At 39.7% G+C, this 18,929-nt stretch overlaps 1 protein-coding gene across 1 annotated transcript in view; it reads right to left on the bottom strand.

The window, feature by feature from the left end:
- Positions 1-4,092: 4,092 nt before the first annotated feature.
- Positions 4,093-18,929, bottom strand: part of LOC6034073 (myosin-9) — a 95,458-nt gene continuing 80,621 nt past the window's right edge. Inside the window, exons 3-10 of the mRNA XM_001844396.2 lie at positions 13,714-15,887; positions 10,846-11,029; positions 9,858-10,125; positions 9,230-9,794; positions 8,578-8,749; positions 5,489-5,668; positions 5,261-5,410; positions 4,093-4,672 (exon numbers count right to left, since the gene is read on the bottom strand). Of these exons, the coding sequence (XP_001844448.1) occupies positions 4,415-4,672; positions 5,261-5,410; positions 5,489-5,668; positions 8,578-8,749; positions 9,230-9,794; positions 9,858-10,125; positions 10,846-11,029; positions 13,714-15,791 (3,855 nt within the window). The 5' untranslated portion in view covers positions 15,792-15,887 and the 3' untranslated portion in view covers positions 4,093-4,414. The remainder of the gene's footprint in view (positions 4,673-5,260; positions 5,411-5,488; positions 5,669-8,577; positions 8,750-9,229; positions 9,795-9,857; positions 10,126-10,845; positions 11,030-13,713; positions 15,888-18,929) is intronic.

Below are 18,929 nucleotides of genomic sequence, written 5' to 3'. Positions count from 1 at the left end.
GTTGGGTTGGGGGAGGTTAGCGTTTTCGTTAGATAGTGGAGATACTTTTCTCAACGAACGAGAAAAGGTCCTATCAGTGTGTGCGTGCGCGTGCTTTGTGAGCATGTAAGTGTGTGTGTGTTGTGTTTGTTGGTGCAGTGCGATTGTTTGGCAAATTCCAGCGAGACTATTTCCAATTTTTTTTAAAATTTAGATTATAAAAAAACGATATTTTGAAAAAAAACGATATTTTGAAAAAAAAAGATATTTTGAAAAGAAAAACTGTTAATATTCAACACCCGAAACTCCATTCTTAATTTCGCGTTGTTCAAAACCCATTAGGGTGGTCCAAATCCGGGTTTTCTCGGCTCTACCCCCTGAAATCAATGGTTGACCCATCACTAGGCTGAATTTCACATTTGAGCTCATTCTGACTACGGAAACCCTTCCCTCTAATCGATTAAAATTTAATGAAAGTCCTACATCTGAGAAATGATAAAGATTGAACATTGCGCCTTCCACAGGCAATAAACTGAAACAGTTGCTTTTCTCCATACATTATGAGGATTTTTCCCATACAAACTTAAAGCGATTAGAAGGAAAGGTTCCCGTGGTCACAATGAGCTTAAATTTGAAATTTAGCCTGGTGATAGGTCAATCTTTGATTTCAGGGGGTAGCGCAGAGAAAGCCTGGACTCGGACCACCCTAATACCTATATTGCAAATTTTGAAAATTGGATTTTTTTTTTAATTTCGATATTTTGTGAAAATGATAATATTTAACTTCCAAATTTAGAATTTAGTGCAAGTACATATTAAATATCGATGTCGCAAATTTTGATCTTTGCCTTCCTCACCTTACTGAGGAAAGGCTATAAAATCACTCGAAAAATGAACTTCTTAATTCGACCTCGTAGACCCACCTTCACATATACCTATCGACTCAGAATCATGTTCTGAGCAAATGTCTGTGTGGATGTGTGTAGGTGGGTGGACAAAAAATTGTCACTCGATTATCTCCGGACTGGATGAACGGATTTTGACCGTATTGGTCTCATTCGATCCGTCTTGGGGTCCCATAGGTCTCTATTTAAAATCAGCAAGTTTGGTTAAGTACTTCAAAAGTTATGCTAAAAAAAACGATTTTGGTGTCTGTCCGGAAGATTGTAAAAAGGGTGATTTTTGCAAGAAACCCTATCATGTTATACATTTTCAGAAAGGTATTAAAAAGACCTTTCCAATGAGCCCAAAACATTGAAGATCTGACAACCCTATCAAAAGTTATTAGCACTTAAGTGTTATTTATACACTTTTTGGAGGCCGGATCTCAGATATTTCAGTAAAAATTATGTCCGGGTCCATCATGCGACCCATCGTTAGTTAGATAATTGAAAGACCTTTCAAATGAGCCTAAAACATCAAGGATCTGACTGCCCTATAAAAAGTTATTAGCACTTAAGTATTATTTATACACTTTTTGGAGGCCGGATCTCAGATATTTCAGTAAAAATGATGTCCGGGTCCATCATGCGACCCATCGTTAGTTAGATAATTGAAAGACCTTTCAAATGAGCCTAAAACATCAATGATCTGACAAACCTATCAAAAGTTATTGGCACTTAAGTGTTATTTATATACTTTCTGTAGGCCGGATCTGAGATATTGTGATAACAATATTGTCTGAATCTTCCATGTGAACTTTCGTTGGATACGTTTTTTTATCAGACCTTGCCGATGAGCCAGAAAAATTGAAGGTCTGCGAACCCTATCAAAAGAAATCAGTAATAAAATTGATTTGTTAAACATGTTAAGGGAATGTTGCTATTTTTTCTGAATGTATTGACTTTATGAATTTGAGGAAGGCACCAACCACCTAAAGGTGGATTAAGTATAGTTTTTTTTGTACATTTGAAAATACAATAATTTTGTGAAAAATGATCATATTTGACATCTACAACAGATTTTCGCGTATCCACCTTGCAATTTTGTGGAAAATTGAGTATTTTAAAAGAATAAGATATTTTAAGAAAATGATCATATTTAACACCTGAAACTCAAATTAAGTAAAAATCCATACCAAATTTCACCAAGATTCACGATTCACCCATATTGTAAATTTTGTTTTTTTTTTTTTTGTATTATTTATGTGTTTTTCGAATAAAATCCATACCAAACTTGGAGTCATATGATACCAACAAAAATCCTTTCACAAAACATAAGTTTTCAAAACAGAAATACGATATCTTGTTAAAATTTAAATATTTAACACCCAAAACCATTATATCTAGAGTAAATTTTCAAAACAACCAATAAGTCACGGAGACTGATGCTGATAGGACCTTTGGAAAATTTAATCTAGATTTTAGGAAATTCCATACTTAATTTTAAGTCGTTTGAACCCATAAAACAGTACTTTTAAATTTGAGTATTTTCAAATAGATTTTTTTTTTTGAAAAGGTCCTATAAGCTATTGTGTTTCATATGTTTATAGAACCAAATTTAGGTATGTATTTTCCAAAATACGGTGTTTTGTGAAAATTTTAATATTTTGCACCAACCCTAGTTTAGTAAAATTCCATACGAATGTTCAGTCAGTCAATACTCATATTGCATATTTAGAAAATTTAAGTATTTTCAAAAAAGTGATACAATCCAGATTCGATTTTCCGAAAGGTTTTGAAAAGTTCACTTCTGAAAATAAAATATTTGGTTAAACGAATTAAGATTTTTTTTATCCCCTTTGTCTTATTTTTGACTATCGAACTTTAGTATGACTCCTAAACTACAGTCCAGACTCAATTATCCGAAGCCTCGATTATCCGAAGTTTTGTATGGGACTTCGGATAATCGAATCACGAATAAAAAAAATGTTTTTGTGTTTTTATATATTCTTACTTTTAACATTAAATTCGAGTTTTGCGACCCCATTTTAGTCAAATTTGAATAATTGATTGATTATATAATTAAAAAAAAATCATCACCGCCATTTCGACCGCCACCTTGAATTAAAAAAAAATCAATAACTTCAGAGTAGTCACTAAAGCTAAACAATCAAAAATAAGAAAACTAAAAAAAATATTTCTTTTTTCGTGATTCGATTATCCAAAGTTTTGATTATTCGAAGTGAAATTTTGCCAAGTCCTTCGGATAATCGAGTCTGGACTGTACTCCAAATGATTTAGAATTTTGATATTAAAAAAGCATTTTTTTCCAAATTTCATCACCGCCATTCTGACCGCCATCTTGGATTTAAAAATTCTAAATAACTTTAGAATAATTACTGAAGCTCAACAATCAAAAATAAGACATCGAAAATATATATATTTTTTTCTGATGTGATTATCCAATGTTTCGATTAGCCAAAGTGAAATTTTGCCAAGGCCTTCGGATAATCGAGTCTGGACTGTACTCAAAATGATTTAGAATTTTGATAACCAAGATGGCGGCAATCTTGTAATTTTTTTTTTAACTTAAATTGGGTCGCAGAGCTCAAATTTTATATTAAAAAAATAATGATGTTATAAAAAAAATAATATAAAATGCTAAATACAAAAATTTAACAAATACCAAAACCTCAATTTTGAGTGTTTTTTAAGATGCAATTTGAATGTTTTTTTTTAAAGAACGATATTTAAACTTGATGAATTAAAAATAAATAAACTTTTACAAAAAAAAAAGTATGAGAGGATTCTATTTGAAGAAGTTTATTTTGATAAAATAACTCAACACTTTCAGGCCTAAATTTTTGAAAAACAAACTTTTTTTAGTTAATGATGAGAAAATGATTGTTACGACCATGCGAAAATTACAGGCTAGTTTTGGAAATTCTCATTTTTTCAATTCAAAAATAAAACCTGAAATCTGTCAAACAATCGCACGCTTCGCCGAAAGCGGATCAATCTTTTGCGGTGTGCAAATTTGGCGCCAAAAGTGTTTCGGACCGATCGGAATCCAAGCAGGCAATCGCTTCGCACGCTCGAGAAACACTGCAGACTGCACAAAGTATCTTTGTTTACTTTCTCTCTCTCTAATTGACGTGTTCTTCGTTGTCGAATCACGCAGGAAAATGCAACTATCTTTCGGAACAAACTGACGACGGCGGACAACTATGGGTTAAAAGTTTAAGTGTTGTGATTTTTTTGTTCGTAAAATTTAACTACCTTTGAATACTACAGCTTGGTATTGGGCAACATCTACAATCTATTTTGGACACTAATTTATTTTTTTTTCTGACCTAAATTCTATCTGGAACTATTCTGTTTGAATTGTGGTTAGCTACGGTGGAAAAAACAACTCAGTATAATTTATTTGTCTACACACAATTTTGTTGATCACAATTTTCTTCTTCAATCCACACTGGTTTGACGCCTTACACACTAAACGAGTTCTAGCTAGTTTTACTTACCATACTTACAAACTCACGCTCGCGCGGTGATCATGCCGTCGAATCGATAAAGTCCGGCTGGGTCAGCTGCAGTCCTGCTACGGCTGCGACCGGCGAACCGTTTCCGTTGCTCGTCTGGTTGGCGTTCAGGTCGATGGCGGCCGCTACGGCGGCAACCCCATTCCCGTTGACCAGGTGCGCCGGCAGCGAGACCAGCGGGATCGACTGGAAGTTTGTTTCCTCGAGATCACGCTGCAGCTCGGTAAGGGCCGGCGACTGCTGCACGATCGACTGTACGCTGTGTAGCGTCTGTGGGGGCGAGAGAGTGGGGTTGTGGGAATGTGTTGGCATGTTTTTTGAACTTTTTTTTTGGTGGTTAAGCTATTAGTACGATACGTGCTATTCCGCGGCGAGGAGGTTTCATGCAGCATGCAGATGGTGTTTTTTGGTGTTCTTGGAGTCGCCTGAAGCAAGGGCTATTCTCTCAAGTTCTATATTTCTACAGCTGGACTGCGTTTAGGCAGGTTGGGTAGGATTACAACAACACTCAGATATCGTGCAGAGAGACGGGGGAGACGAAAGACAGAGGTAACAAACAATAGAGCAACATAAATTTATTTTCATTTGGATTAACTGCACACTGGTAAGGAACTTTGTCGATAGGATATTGAAGCACCCATAGCCATCACTTTTGTTATCTTACAATTAATGGGAAGTTACACCATCGCTCTTAAGTCTAATATATATTAACAACTATCTCCCCCACGAAAATAAAGTCCCCTTGAAAAAGCAACAATATACAATTATTCCCAGCACCCCGTTCAACCCCCACTTAAACAACTGGTGCACGAGCAACTTTTCTACGAACTTTGATCTCAATAACCCGCTAGCACTTACTTCTAGCGCCCGATCGATCGCCTCGTACTGCCGCTTGGCCTCCCCGAGGGCCTGGTGCCAGCTTGCGCTCATCAGCCGGGTGGCACTGGTTTGCTGCATCGCCGCCAGCTGCTGCTCCTTCTCGCAGAGGCGCGCCTTCAGCTTCGGAATCTGTCAAAAATTTAAAAATAACCCCTCATCAGAACATTCCTACCTTTTCCCGAATAAAAGAAATTTCGCCGTTCAAACCTCGTTGCAAGCCTGCACCACGTGGCTGATCAGGTCCTTCTCCGGGATGGAGTCGTTTTCGTTCCACAGCTTGAGCGCGCTGATGACGTCCTCGCGGTTGATCGTCAGCATGTTGGCGTTCTGTTGCTGCTTGTTGTTGCTGCACAGCGTGCTAAGCTGACAGATGTCCTCGTTGAGTTTCTGGAAAGGCGAAACGAGGTCGGTTGAATTTGGATGCATTTGAGTTAGAAGGCAACTGTTGACGAAACACTCAGCATTTGTTTGTCATGAGATGAACTAATGCCAAATATGAACCCTCTACGACAAAAAAAATGTGAGGCAAAACGGATAAGACCAGGGTTGTAAATTAGTGATAGAAAAAAACTATCATTTGAAGATTCCTGCCCCAAAATACCAGATGATATATCGAACGTCCCTATCGCTTGTGAGTTCTTTTCATTTATTTCGTGATTGCCAGCATGAGCATGCTCTTTCTATCACTCTATCACTTCTCTTTTCTTTGTTGAAGAATACTCGCCGATGATCCTTTTGTTTTCTCAGAAAACCGCAATAAAAGAACGCGAGAGAGGGAATGGAAACCGACCACGCATTACGTCCACGTTAAACTGCGTAAGCAATATTTGTTTTGTAGTGGCTTTTGTGACCACGCTCTGTCGAGGGGGAATGATTGTGAATGTTGGAATGAGAGAGAAAAAGAGAGTTTCACACGGGATTGTGTGAGCACGGAAGAATCTTCATCAAAAGACTTTATTTTGACACTGACAAAGAGAGAAATTCTAAAGAAAACTTGTCTTTTCTCCTTCATCTACAATACATTGAGCAAAGAAACTCAAATCTAGCACTACACTCCTTTTGCATTGTTTTGCTAGAAATTTTCAATTTCGGGATATTCGAGTGGGACTTCGATTTTACTACTAAGTAGTTCTCTAAAATTTCGCAAAAACCCCCTTTTTTGTGTTTTTCTATGAATATTTGTCATCTATCGTTATCGTTATTTCGATAATTCTATCGCCGATAAAGGACGATAACTCATTTTTTTAAACTTTTAAAATCGATTAATTCAACCATATCATGTTATATTTTCAATGCTTCAAGTGATTGTCCACGCACCGTACAAGAAAAAGATTTTTTTGTATGAAAATTGTCCACGAGGGCGGGTTTGTGATTTCAAAAAAGTGTCCACGTTATAGATGGTCCCTTACCGTATTTTTTTTTTTCGAAAATACTCAAATTTTCAAAGTATTGTATGGGTATCAAACGAAACGAAATTTGGTATGCCTTTGAAATACTACTTTCCAAAAAAAACTATACTGCCCATGTTCGCATAAATGTCCCATATGTAAAAACAGCAAGCTGAGAAAAACGCATTTGAAGTTTGTCCCATACGTAAGCCTATGTGTAAAGTTTTCGTGAAAAAACTGGATTTCCTCCAGTTTTCTAGAACAATGTACTGGATGTTATAGGCTTTTTGGAAAGAGCTCATGATTTTGAACCAAACTGCATCAATAACTCAAAAACGATGAAAATGCATATGGGACATTTATGCGATCAGGGGCAGTATACTAATGTGAAAGAGCAAACCAAATTTCGCTGCGTTTGGTACCCATTTTGAATATTTTAAAAATTTGAGTGTTTTCGAAAAAATACGGTAATTTGTGAAAATTTTTGTATTTTCCAAACAAAATCTCAAATAAAGTGAAAAAACATACCAAATTTCGCTTCGGTATCAATATCGCAAATTATGAAAATTTTAGTGTTTTCAAAAAATACGGTAATTTGTGAAAATTTTAGTATTTAAAAAAACCTAATAAAGTGAAAAAGCATGCAAAATTTTGTTTTGTTGGATACCCATATTGCAAATTAGGAAAATTTGAGTACTTTCAAAAAATACGGTATTTTGTGAAAAATTTGAGTACATATTTTATTTTGAAACTTACTAGATTTTCAAAAAAAATATTCTTAGTGCAAGCATTGAAAATTTAACATGATATGGTTGAATTAAGAAGAAGGGAGAAGGGATTTTCTGATCCTTTTGGTATCCTCGCCAAATTGTAGTTTATTGTTAAAACCATCCAGAAAAAAATAGTTACACTTATTTTTTTAAATAATTTTTTTCACAAAAACTCGGTTTTGCCAAACTTTATCCCTTTTCTTTATTTTTTATATTTAAGTAGACAAAAAGACATCTTTTGAGCTATATGCTGTGACTGACGTTTTCTTTTCGGCCCAGTTAAGGACGTATTAGACTATGACAAACAAACAAACTATCAAACTTTTTGACAGTTTGCCTGAATTTGTTAGCAGAATATTCATCATTTGGCATTGTTTTGCGAGTTTGTCAAACTGTTAAACACGAAAAAAGTCGAGTTTGTTTGTTTGATTGCCATAGTCTAATAACTCCGTTTTATGTTTATTGAAAATAGTGTTCTTTGAAAGTATCGAGAAAATGCACAAAAAAAATCATTCTAAAGATTTTGTATCTTTCTGAAGATTTTGTATGAAAAGAGTATTCGTAAAATGTTGATAGATGCACGGTTTTTGAGTTAAAGCCATTTTTAAGTCATCCTATTTAACTTTTTTTTTTTTTATCTTTGAAAAGCTGGGCTCCCCAGCTACCTTTAAAAAATGCGGGTCTTGTTCAATGGTCAAATATTGTATTGGAATTTTCAGAATAATTCCAACTGTCAAAATACTTATGCGCCTTTTTAAAATACGTTGCTCCAGATTTTCTGAATTTAAAATTCACGACATATTTTTTTCAATGGGAATTTTAATAAAGGAACGTAAATCATTAGGAAATGTTGAGACATAATTTATACATGTTAAACAATTTGTTTCTGACAACACATAATCAACTTCAAGCGTAACGTACTAGAGGATACCGTGGAGAATTTCCCTTATCCCCTTAAAAAAAGTGAAGCATCTGTGAAAATGCGAGCGGCCGGCAATGGAGGGCGGTCGTGGTATCCAAAATCTGGTTGAGGTGGAATTGGTTCTATTCCCAATTTTCATCAAGTATTCCCAAACCACTTTTTTCCCAAAACTGATTTAATGAACTAAAGGGTCACGAAAAAAATCAATTTACTCACATCAATCTCCTGCCGGTGGCAAACCAGCTCGGCCTTGCTTTTGGTGAGCTCGTTGCCGCGGGCCACCAGCTGCTGCGACGCATCCGCCAGATCCTCCTTCAGCTTGACGTTCAACTCCTCGTACTCCTTGGCGCGATCCTGGATCTCCTCGTTGGTTAGGGCCAGCTTGTTCCTACAAGAATTTAAAGTGTTATACAGTCGACTCTCTGGTTGTCAATATCCAAGGGACCGTCGAGGAAGAAAATCATCAGTTTACAGAACGATGCATAATGAAGACTCGATTGAAAATATGTTTTTCTTGGTACCCAGCTATGGGAGAGAATCATGGCAACGTCCAGCAAACAAAAACAAACTAATGTCAAACACCCTTCAAAGCTTCGTTTCGCAAAGAAAAATGTCTATGCAAGCCATGAGATAGTGACAATATTGACAACCGGAAGAGATTTTTAAAGCAAAAAAAATCCAAGGGACCGTCGAGGAAGAGATCCTTCAAGCAAGAGAAAATATCGAGGAATAAAGACAATCGAAGTATGCAGTTTGAATGGACTGAAGAATTCGTCGATAGAAGGAGCAATATTGATATCGAGAAGATCGACAGCCAGAGAGTCGACTGTACAACTTTAAACATCGAAGAACCGTTTTGAGCACCCACTTGTGAACGACCAGCTCCTGGATGCAGTGATCGTTGTCCATCTGCACGATGCGCAGCACCTTCAGCAGCTTCGTGATCAGGTTGTCCACGTCGATGACCTGATCGACGAGCGATTGCGCGTTGCAGTACTCGCAAATCGAGGGCATTTCCGCGATCGAGGCCTCGCCGCAGCAACTGTTCTCGTCGTCCTCCAGCGACGACGAGTGACTAGCGGTGGTGTGATCACCGGCGGTGGTGGTTCCAGCGTTCGCCGGTCTCTGCTCGCCGTTCGACTGCCGGAACTGACGCCGCGGTGACCGGCCGCTCGCGATGATGCTCGACTGCAGCTCGATCTGCTGCCGGTTGGCTATGGCCTGGGACAGGTTGTCCAGCGATTCGTCGTGCGAGATCATCGCGTTGGCCGCTCCGCTTTCGAGCGACGACGGCATCTCGATCTGGGAGATTCGCGTCGACGACGAGACCATGTTGTGGGAGTGCGAGTCGGGCATCGCGACGTCCTCCAGGACGTTGTCCATCATGAGGCAGGGCTCCGTTTCCGAGTCCAGCATCTCCGTCGAGTCGGATTCTGTGACAAAAAAGAGGAAGGTTGGTAAAACTGAAACACCCCTCGCAGCAATCCCAATCCTACCGTGACCGCAAATCTCCTTGCGCTCCTTGGGCGTCGCCACCGACGCCGACTTGCCCGCGGCAGCGGACTTGCTGGTGGCGTTCTTGATCGCGCTTATCACGGCCGCGATAAAGGACTGGCCGCGCTGCGGTGATAGTGGCGCCTTGGCCGGAGTTGCGCACGGTGCCGGCTGTTGATCACAGTACGCCGCGGCCGGTTGCTGTTCACACTCGGGGCTACCGTCCCCGCTGCTGCTATTGGTGTACGCTTCGTTGTGGTAGATTACGTCCTGCGAAGGGGGAGATTTGAACTGGTTAGCATCTGACGATCGCGATGGGGTCATCGGTTGGCAAACAAAATCACTTCCATGCACAGTTGCGCTCGAGAAAGGTTTCTAAAACATGCGATCTACAAAACGGGTTACTCTACCGCACACAAGAGAGAGGAGGGAGGATCCTGCTTGAGCTATAGAGGGTCAGTTATTTTTCTGGGGGGAATTTGCAGAGGACAAAAGACAATCGTTCAAACCCGGAGTGGTGCTGGCGTGGCGGACTTACCGTAGCATACGTAACCTCTACAGAGTTGTTACACGAAAGGTTTGTGTATTTTTTCGGTTTCAAAAGGTTAGGTTGGATTGAAAGGATATCACGAATGGTGGTTCACGGAGGAGGTTGATTAGTGTGTGTAGGTGAACGGGAGTAGATCGTAGCCATAGAATGGAGAATAAATGGTGGAAACGAGGATGCGTGAGAATGTGATTATTTTGTTTTACATTAGTCATACTAGTCAGTACTATCGAGAATCTCTAGCATTTTCATTCGTTTCATCTAGCGAACAGATAGGATGAAGAGCAATAAACGTTATCGAAACACTTTGTAATTATAGAAAGAGTGATTCAAACAGACGCGTTCACCGATAAGAACGAACAAAAACAAAAAAAAACTATAATAAAGATCATCTAAACATAGAATCATCAGCACAGAATTACACACGCAATCGCGTTACTAACCTCCAGGTCCTGCTCGGAAATGTTGTACGACGCAATCAGCTGCTCCACGAGATGGTCCAGCCGGGTTCCGAGTCCGGACAGGGCAACCGACGCGCCCGACACGGCCGCACCCTGCTGCAGCAGAATGTCCTTGGAGCGACTTTCGAGCGCGTTGTACTTGGCCTGCATGCCGAGGTACTCTTGTCTGGTGGTTGAAGGAAAATTTAGTAAAAAAACATAAAACAAAGATGAGTTTTGAGGAGTTCTCTACGATTTCGCAAATCAACTTTTGTTTGTATGAAACTCTGTCCATTCATTTCCTATGTCAAAAAAAGCGATTTTGCATAATAAGTATTTCCATACAATGTTGGGGGTTGATCATACAAAATAGGTGTGTCAATGTGTGAAATTCTGTATTTTTGAGAAGAGATTGTCTGATCGACTTGGTGTCTTGGGCAAAGTTGTAGATCATGATTAAGACTTTTAAGAAAAAAAATAGGCATACGGAAATGTTGTTTCCCGATCTTTCTATGTAACTTTTCAGTACTAAAAGTTGAAAATGATTTAATTTTAGTTTCGTTTTTTTTTATATATGTTTGGGTACTATTAAAAAATGTTTTAAGCCATAGTGCATGATGCTGCAAAATCTGGAATAGAAGATACTAATTAAAAAAAAGTTTTTTTAATGCCGAAAAATGACTAAAATTTTTATTTATTTTAATTTAAAAATTTAAGTTTAAAATTACAGGCTAATTAGATGACACTCTTTTTCATCGATTGTAATTCTTTGTAGGGATGTTTCTCGGTTACTAAAGGACGTAATAAGTAGGTATTAAACTATGACAAACAAACAAACAAATTTTTTGACACATTAGCAGTTTGCGTGCTGTGTTTGTTTGCCTGCATTTGTTTGCAGATACGTCAGCATACAATTCTAAAGTTTTTTTTTCAAGTTCCTAAGCCATTGTGTTTCATATGTTTATAGGATCTATTCAAAAAACACTCTAGATTTGGCTTTGTTTGCAATTTTGCCAAACTGTCGAACACAAAAAAGTACGAATTTGTTTGATTGTTTGCCATAGTCTAATACCTCCTTAACCCTCAACAACCCAACCCCGCCTCTAGACGGGCTTCGAAAAATCGCCAAAAATCCATGTTCAACAAATTTTTGAGCTTTAAAAAGCATTGGAAAAAGAACGCTTTTCAATTAAGAAAATTTGAGGGTTGGAAATTATACTTGTTTTACGAAATACTACCAAAAGAAACATAAACTAAACAAGAGAAATGCAAATTAAAATACAACAAATGAAAGAAATTTTTCGTTGAACAAAAGTTGCTCAAAATGACCGGCTGAGGGTTAACTGTCCGATTTTCAAAGATTGTGTCACTTTTGGGTATTTTTTTCGCTTTAAATTTGTTTAGTTTAAAAATACTTCTTGAAAGAAACGCACTTCCAAAAAAATATTGAAGAGGTGAGGAAATTCTTCTTAATTTTTCTGTGGAAAAATCGGGCAATAAGTTTCTGAGATACAGTCTAACAAAGAATTTGAATCGATGAAAATGAAATTCTGTGTTTGTCCCTTGATTGGCCTGTATATTCAATTGACGGAGCTCGGAAACTGTTGGTCCGATTTTCAAAGTAAAAAAATGAAACTTTTGCGAAATATTCTGATCTTATTATCTATTTTATTTGTCTTATTATGCACAAAAATATTTTTTACATTGAAAATCAGACCGTTTACGAGATTTCGTCAGTACAGTATCTCAAAAACTAATTGCCCGAATTTCAAAATTCCAGAGAGAAAATTTTAGGAAAATTTCAAAGTTTTTCAAAAATATTATATTTTGATTTATTTACGGATGTGTTTTTCTTTTAAAAATTATTTTTCAAATAAACTATAGCTGTAACTAGCACATAACTTGAAAACAGTACATTTTATCAAAAAAAAAAAAGAAAAAAGGATGTACTTTTGGATTGCATAGTGAGTTCTATTCCCGTTTTCCGGTTACTCTAAGCGGTGGCGTCTGAATGATGCTCGATAATTTGGGGTGTTCCTTCAAATTAACTAAAACCAAGTACACCAACTAGTAGAGCAGCTTTTTGTGAAAATGTCTGTTTAAGTTGACTTTCACCAAAAGTTATTCCTGTTGCTTTTACAATCATTTTACAAAAATATTTCCACAGTCTAATCTAGTCAGACGAGAATGCACTGGAGCCCACGCAATTTCTATTATCGGCCGAATTCTTTTTTTCATTCAGCGCACTTGTGCGGCTGCCAGTGCATATCGTTTATACACAACTTTAAGGTAAAATGAAGTTTTTTTTCCTGGCATCACTGGCTTACTCTTACACGTGCTGCTGGCAGTGTTGGTGGCCAACCATTGTTCTTTATTTGCCTTCGCTTCTCGTTCTTTTTTCGTCAGCCTTCGACGAGAATAGGAAAAATGTCAAATGACTGTTTTTTTGATTGGGCTTGCTAATTAATTACATGTTTCATGATTATTTTTCACGTGAAAAGCTAAAGCATGTGTAAGAGGATATATTGTCGAATAGGAAGCCATTTTTATATCCTGAGCGCTGTTTAGACGTTAGCGGCGGCTTTCGTTGAGCTCTCATCTTGTGTGTGTGAATGTGTGTGCAATCAAAGTGATGAGAAATTTTGACCAAAAGTGCATTAAATTTGATTTTATTGGCCAGTAAATGGCAAACATTTGTGTGCTTACTCGAGGCGGACTTTAGCTCGAATGTGTGTGTTTTTTTTATTTTAGCATTTTTGGCATTCAACTTTTAGTTGGGTTAAAGTTTCATCCAAATCAAAAAATCAAAATTTAAAAATCACGTAAAATTTGCAAAATCGTAAAAAACCACTAAGATGTCGTATGACCTACCTCCTCTGCTCGCCGATGCGCACCAGGTGGCGGCACTCCTCCTGCTGCCGCTCGATCTCTCCCTCGCGTAGGGCCAACGTCTGGCGCAGCTGGGACATCTCCAGTTCGGCCTCCTTCAGCGCTTCCACGCAGGACGCCTTTTCGGCCTGCAAAAAGTCCTGCATCTCGCTGGACTCCTCCTCCAGCTCAGTCTTCTGTCTCAGCAGCTCCTCCTGGTTCTTGAGGGACAGCTCCATGTCGGCGTGCAGCGTCCGGCAGATGGTGCGCAGTTTGGCGATTTCCTCCTGCTTCTTCTCGAGCACGGAACCGGAGAGTTGCAGTTGGGATTCGAGCATGAGAAGGCTGTCGCAGTCTGAGCCGGTCGATTCGACGGGGACGCCACCCGGGACGGACTCGAGCAGTCCGAGGACGCGCTCGCTGTTCATCTGGAGTTCCTTCTGGGCGGCCAGCTTTTCCTCGCGCTCTTTGAGCAGCTTCTGCTCGAGGGCCGTGACCATTTGGCTCTTTTCCGAGTGCTTCGTGAGCATTGTGGAGTATTCCGCGGTGAGCTTTTTCAGCTTCTCTTCGAGTCGTTCCATCTCCTTGTCGCGGATGTCGGACTGGGTTTGTTTGTGGCACTGTTCGATGGCATCGACTCGGATGTCCTTGGCTTTGCCGTTGAACGCGTCCTCGACGTCCTTGCAGGTGATGGCCGTTTGTACGCTCGTCTCGTGGTAGATTTTGGTCTTTTGGATGGCCTTCTTCACGGTGTTGGCGAGTTTCGGGTAGCTTGGAAGAGTTCGCGTGGGCGTTTCCTGCTTGGTCGAGGGAAGCTTCTTGATGAGCGAGGTGGTCATTGGGTTCTGGTTACGCGTCGCGGACGCACTTCGAGAGCTCGATCCTTGCAGGTCTTCGGCGGACCGTTCTTTCCGTCGGCGAGGCAGCGTTCCAAATTTGTCCAACGGACTGCTGACTTTCGCTTCCAGCGCGAGTGTTCCGACGCGAGTTTTGATCGAGACGCCTTCCGGGGCCGCGGAGGTGCCTCTGGCCGAGGTGGATCTTGGAGTGGTTGTGCCTTTACCGCCGACCGATGGCCAGCGTCCGTCGTCGGTGGGCGTGGCCAGCGGAGTTCGTCCCCGGGTGACGGAGGGCGTCCTCGAGACGGTGACCCTTTGCAGTGCTGGCGAGGCTTCTTTCAGTCCTGTTGGCAACGAATCCGGCTTGGGTGGCCGCTTTGCCGGAAGGGTGTTTGATTTTGGTGTCGAGACAGTCTTGGTGGCCGTGCTGGCGGCCATCTTTTCACGAGATCGTGCCCGTTCCCGGGCTGCCACGTTCATCGCTGAAGTGGGCGGGGTTTTCAGGTTGAGCGAAACCGATCGTCCCAGCGAAGAGGCCCGCGATCGCGAGCTACTTCGCGCCGAGCAGATGCTTTCGGCAGACTTCCGCGGGGACCGATTCGAGAGCGGTTCCTTCATGGCCACTTTTTTCTTCGTCGAACTACCGCCCTTCCGGAGCGAACTCACCGGTCCACCGGTGATCGAGGAACTTTCACTGCCACCTTCACTGGCGCAATAGTCATTGCTGAGTCGACTGCCGCCGCCCAACAGAATTGTACTGCCAGTCTTGTCGTACACGTCCGAGCTGTAGCTGATCATACTGGAGTTGCACGACACGCTGACCCCGTTGCCCTCTTCAAGCCCACAGCAACTGCTCGCATATCCGGCACTGTTGTTGCTCAGCGCTCGCTGCAGAATCCCGGTATCGTTCAACGACCCGGTCACTCCAAACTCAACCCCACTATCACTACCATCGGTCCCGGCCCCATTCAGCACCTTCACGACATCGGCGTCCACCGCCACTTCTTCCCCACTAACGCCATCGTGTTGCTCGATTATCTCTTCAACCGCGGGCTGCTGCTGCTGCTGCTGCTGTTGATCGTCTTCCTCCTCCATCAGCAGCGACGAGCAGTTGTACGGGCTAAAGGACGAATCCTGCGAGGATTTGGTCGTGTCGTTTGGCGCCGCACCCGAAGCAGCGTCTAGCAGCTCGGGGTCACTGGCCATCGGCTTGGCCACCACCACCTCCTGGATCGTGTCCATGGCGTGTTTGTGCACGGGTAAATCACAGATGTTGCGTCGTCGGTTGGAGTTGCCTTGCGTACATCTTCGAAACGCCGAAGCCGTCGTGTGGGTTTGCTGGAAAAAAGATAAAAGACTCAAGTTAGTATTCTTTCTTCGAACGTTATCTTATCGTGAAAATGTGACAATTATCTGCGCAAATAAAGGAAGATAACGACGACATCAGTCGGAAGTCTTGATTGGAGGCGTCAATCTATGAAATAGCCAAGCAAAGATTGACAACCTCTCCAAAAGGTCGCTCGACAATGGGACTTCCGCCGACGGAATCATTTCTCATTTTCCTGCATGGAATGAGTCTGGGTCTAAATTGATTTCCTTTTTTGGGATGCACCCAATTGGCGGGGCAATTGACGCTACTTTGGGTAGATTACACCAATTACGCCTTCAGACGTCGTTATTTAGAATCTCGGATATGGTTGAGATCAAGCTTGAATTAGTTCTTTGTTGGCTTACCGTAACGGTAGATATGAGATTTGAAAACGTTGAAAAGTATAGTTCAATACAACTCTTAAAACCGTATTTGCCCAACACAATTAAATCTGCCCGACCTCCTAAATAAGATGATCGCACCGAGGATCGCTCGAGGTCACCCAGCGGCGTGGGCGTCCATCCATAATGGACCCAACAACAGGTCCATATTTCGACAAAGACGTACCACACCAATTAGCGGACAAACGACACCGTCCGCGAGAAGGATTCCATAAAAAGTCACTTCGTCACCGCAGTCGGGATGTAAGTGACCTAACTCGCGGGACAACCGAGGAGATTGTAAATGAATTAAACGCCCCGTCCACCAAGCGCTGCCGCGGGTACTGTGTCCGTCCGAGTGAATTAAGTAATTATCGAAGATAAAGACTTTCTTAATTGATTCGAATTGAGGCGAGCAACGTGTTACATGTCGGCTGTGTATGACCTGTTGGGGGAGGTGGCTCGTAACGACGACGTCGTGACCTGCCGGGTGAAATGGAATTGCAAACTCAATTTCGAATCCATCGTTCCGCTTCATTTCGGTTTTTTTTGCCCGCTCAAGATGCGATGAAAAGTTGGAAAATTTATTCCCATCAGCACACGTAGTTGTCGCAGTTGATTGCGGATTTATTTTTTTCAGCTGAGGGGGGTGGACAATATTTCTAGAAAGATTTAGCGAGAAATTAGCAGAAGGGGGAAAATCCAATATCTCGTTCCGGATAGGTAGCGCACAAAACTGGAAACCTTGGGCCAAGCCGACCGTGGACAGGGCACACAAAACATGAGTAAAGATCAGCAGACCATCGGATTCATCTGGACTGCACGCTACAGTGAGGTTCTCAGGGTGGCCACTCAAGTCGGGAAAGTCGGGAAAAAGTCGGAAAAAATGTCGGGAATTTGTGATTTTTTGTCAAAAAGTAGGGAATCCCAAGCACGCTTGTTTAAAAATTATGTTCTAACTCTTAAATAGTTTTGAAATATTTTGTACGATTTTCAAATTAAAATCACTCAATTCTACTTTAGTAACATACTTTAAATTTAAGGTGTATGTTTTATTTTGTCACATTGATTGAATATTTGAAACAAAAAACTTGAGTCTGGCAATGATTTTGTTTGTTGTCGTAAATTACGGTTTTTTTTTCTTTGTAGAACATTATTACACTCTAAAACAGAACCCTGCAAAGTTAGAAAAAACACGAAATTTTAAATTGAAAATTTTTGTTCTAAATGAAAAAATTACCCTTCTGGGTTGATGTATATTCAAAAAGTTCAATAAATTTCTTTAAAAATGACATGCTCCTTAATTTTTACAGTTGAGTAACGGAAAATGGCAGAGTTTTATAAACTTTTTCAGTGTTTATTTTTTTCGATGAAAAATACTTTTTTTTCGAATTTTGAGCACGCCATCAAATCGGGCATCCAATTTTACATAAAAGTCCTTTCGACACCAAATTTCTATCTCATCACCGTTTCAGGCTACAAAATATTGAAAAAACACCTCTTTTTTCACATATTCAAAAATATAGGGGGTCGTACCACCCCTCCGTCACGAGATATCAAAAAACGAACCACGGATTTGTGATCAAAGGCAACCTTAGTAACAATTTAGGTTTTAAGTAGGCCATAAAAGCATATTTAGGTTGTATGCGAGTTTCCAGACCCATGATAAAACCTGTTAGTTTTAAAATGTTACTAGGAAAAAGTTACCCCTAAGGACAAAACTTCACGCAAATCGAAGATGGGTCGGGGCAACTGCTGTGTGAGTTGGTGGAGAATTACCCCATTAGTTTGATTTTTTTATTGATTTAGAATTTTTTTCGATGGTTATCAATTACATGTTTTTTAAGTGTTTTGTTTGAAAACATTATTTAGATAATAAATGCCAATTATTAGAGTTTCTGTAATTAAATTTAATTTTTTTTTCAGATCTTATTTTAGATTTTTTTTTATTTGTCAAATTATTACAAAAAATTTTTGTGTTAATTTTTTTTTTGAATTTTTATCTATTATTTTTTTCAGTTTTTTTCAAAAAAAAATTACTTTTAAAATGATTTTTTTTTATTTGTTTAAGTTTTTTTATTCTTTTTTTTATTATTAATTTTTTTAATTTTTTTTTTTTAATTTTGATATCTTTGGATTTTCTTAAATTTTTGATATTTTTGAAATTTTGTAAATTTTAAAATTTATTTTTTTTAATTTTTCTAATTTTTTGAAATTTTCTAAAATCTTAAAATTTTAGTTTTTTTTTTTAAGATAAGGCAGTTACAAATGTTTTTTGAAGTTTATGTCCCACGGCTAGAGCGTCCAATTTCCCGGGATTACAAATTTCCCGGGAAACGGGAAATTTTCAACCAATTTCCCGGGAAATTTATTGAATTTTTTTTCTAATTTTGGTGCTGAATCATAGGATAGGACAGGGACTTTAATGTTTAAAATGAGTGAAAAGATCAACTAATTGCTTGACTTGAAATGATTTCTGGTATTTTTTGTTGAGAAGTATTTTTTCATCAAAGTGTTTTGATCTTAAAATTTCTTTAAAACTTGCCTCTGTGACCAGGTTGTGAGAGTATGGTTTGGCACACGAAAAAAATCATTCAAAATTTTTTTTTTCATAACAAATAACTTTTCTAA

This window comes from Culex quinquefasciatus, chromosome 3 (genome assembly GCF_015732765.1).
Source record: "Culex quinquefasciatus strain JHB chromosome 3, VPISU_Cqui_1.0_pri_paternal, whole genome shotgun sequence".
NCBI classification, from domain to species: Eukaryota; Metazoa; Arthropoda; class Insecta; order Diptera; family Culicidae; genus Culex; species Culex quinquefasciatus.
The sequence above is the reverse complement of the archived record's forward strand: the minus strand, read 5'-3'. Positions and strand labels throughout refer to the sequence as shown.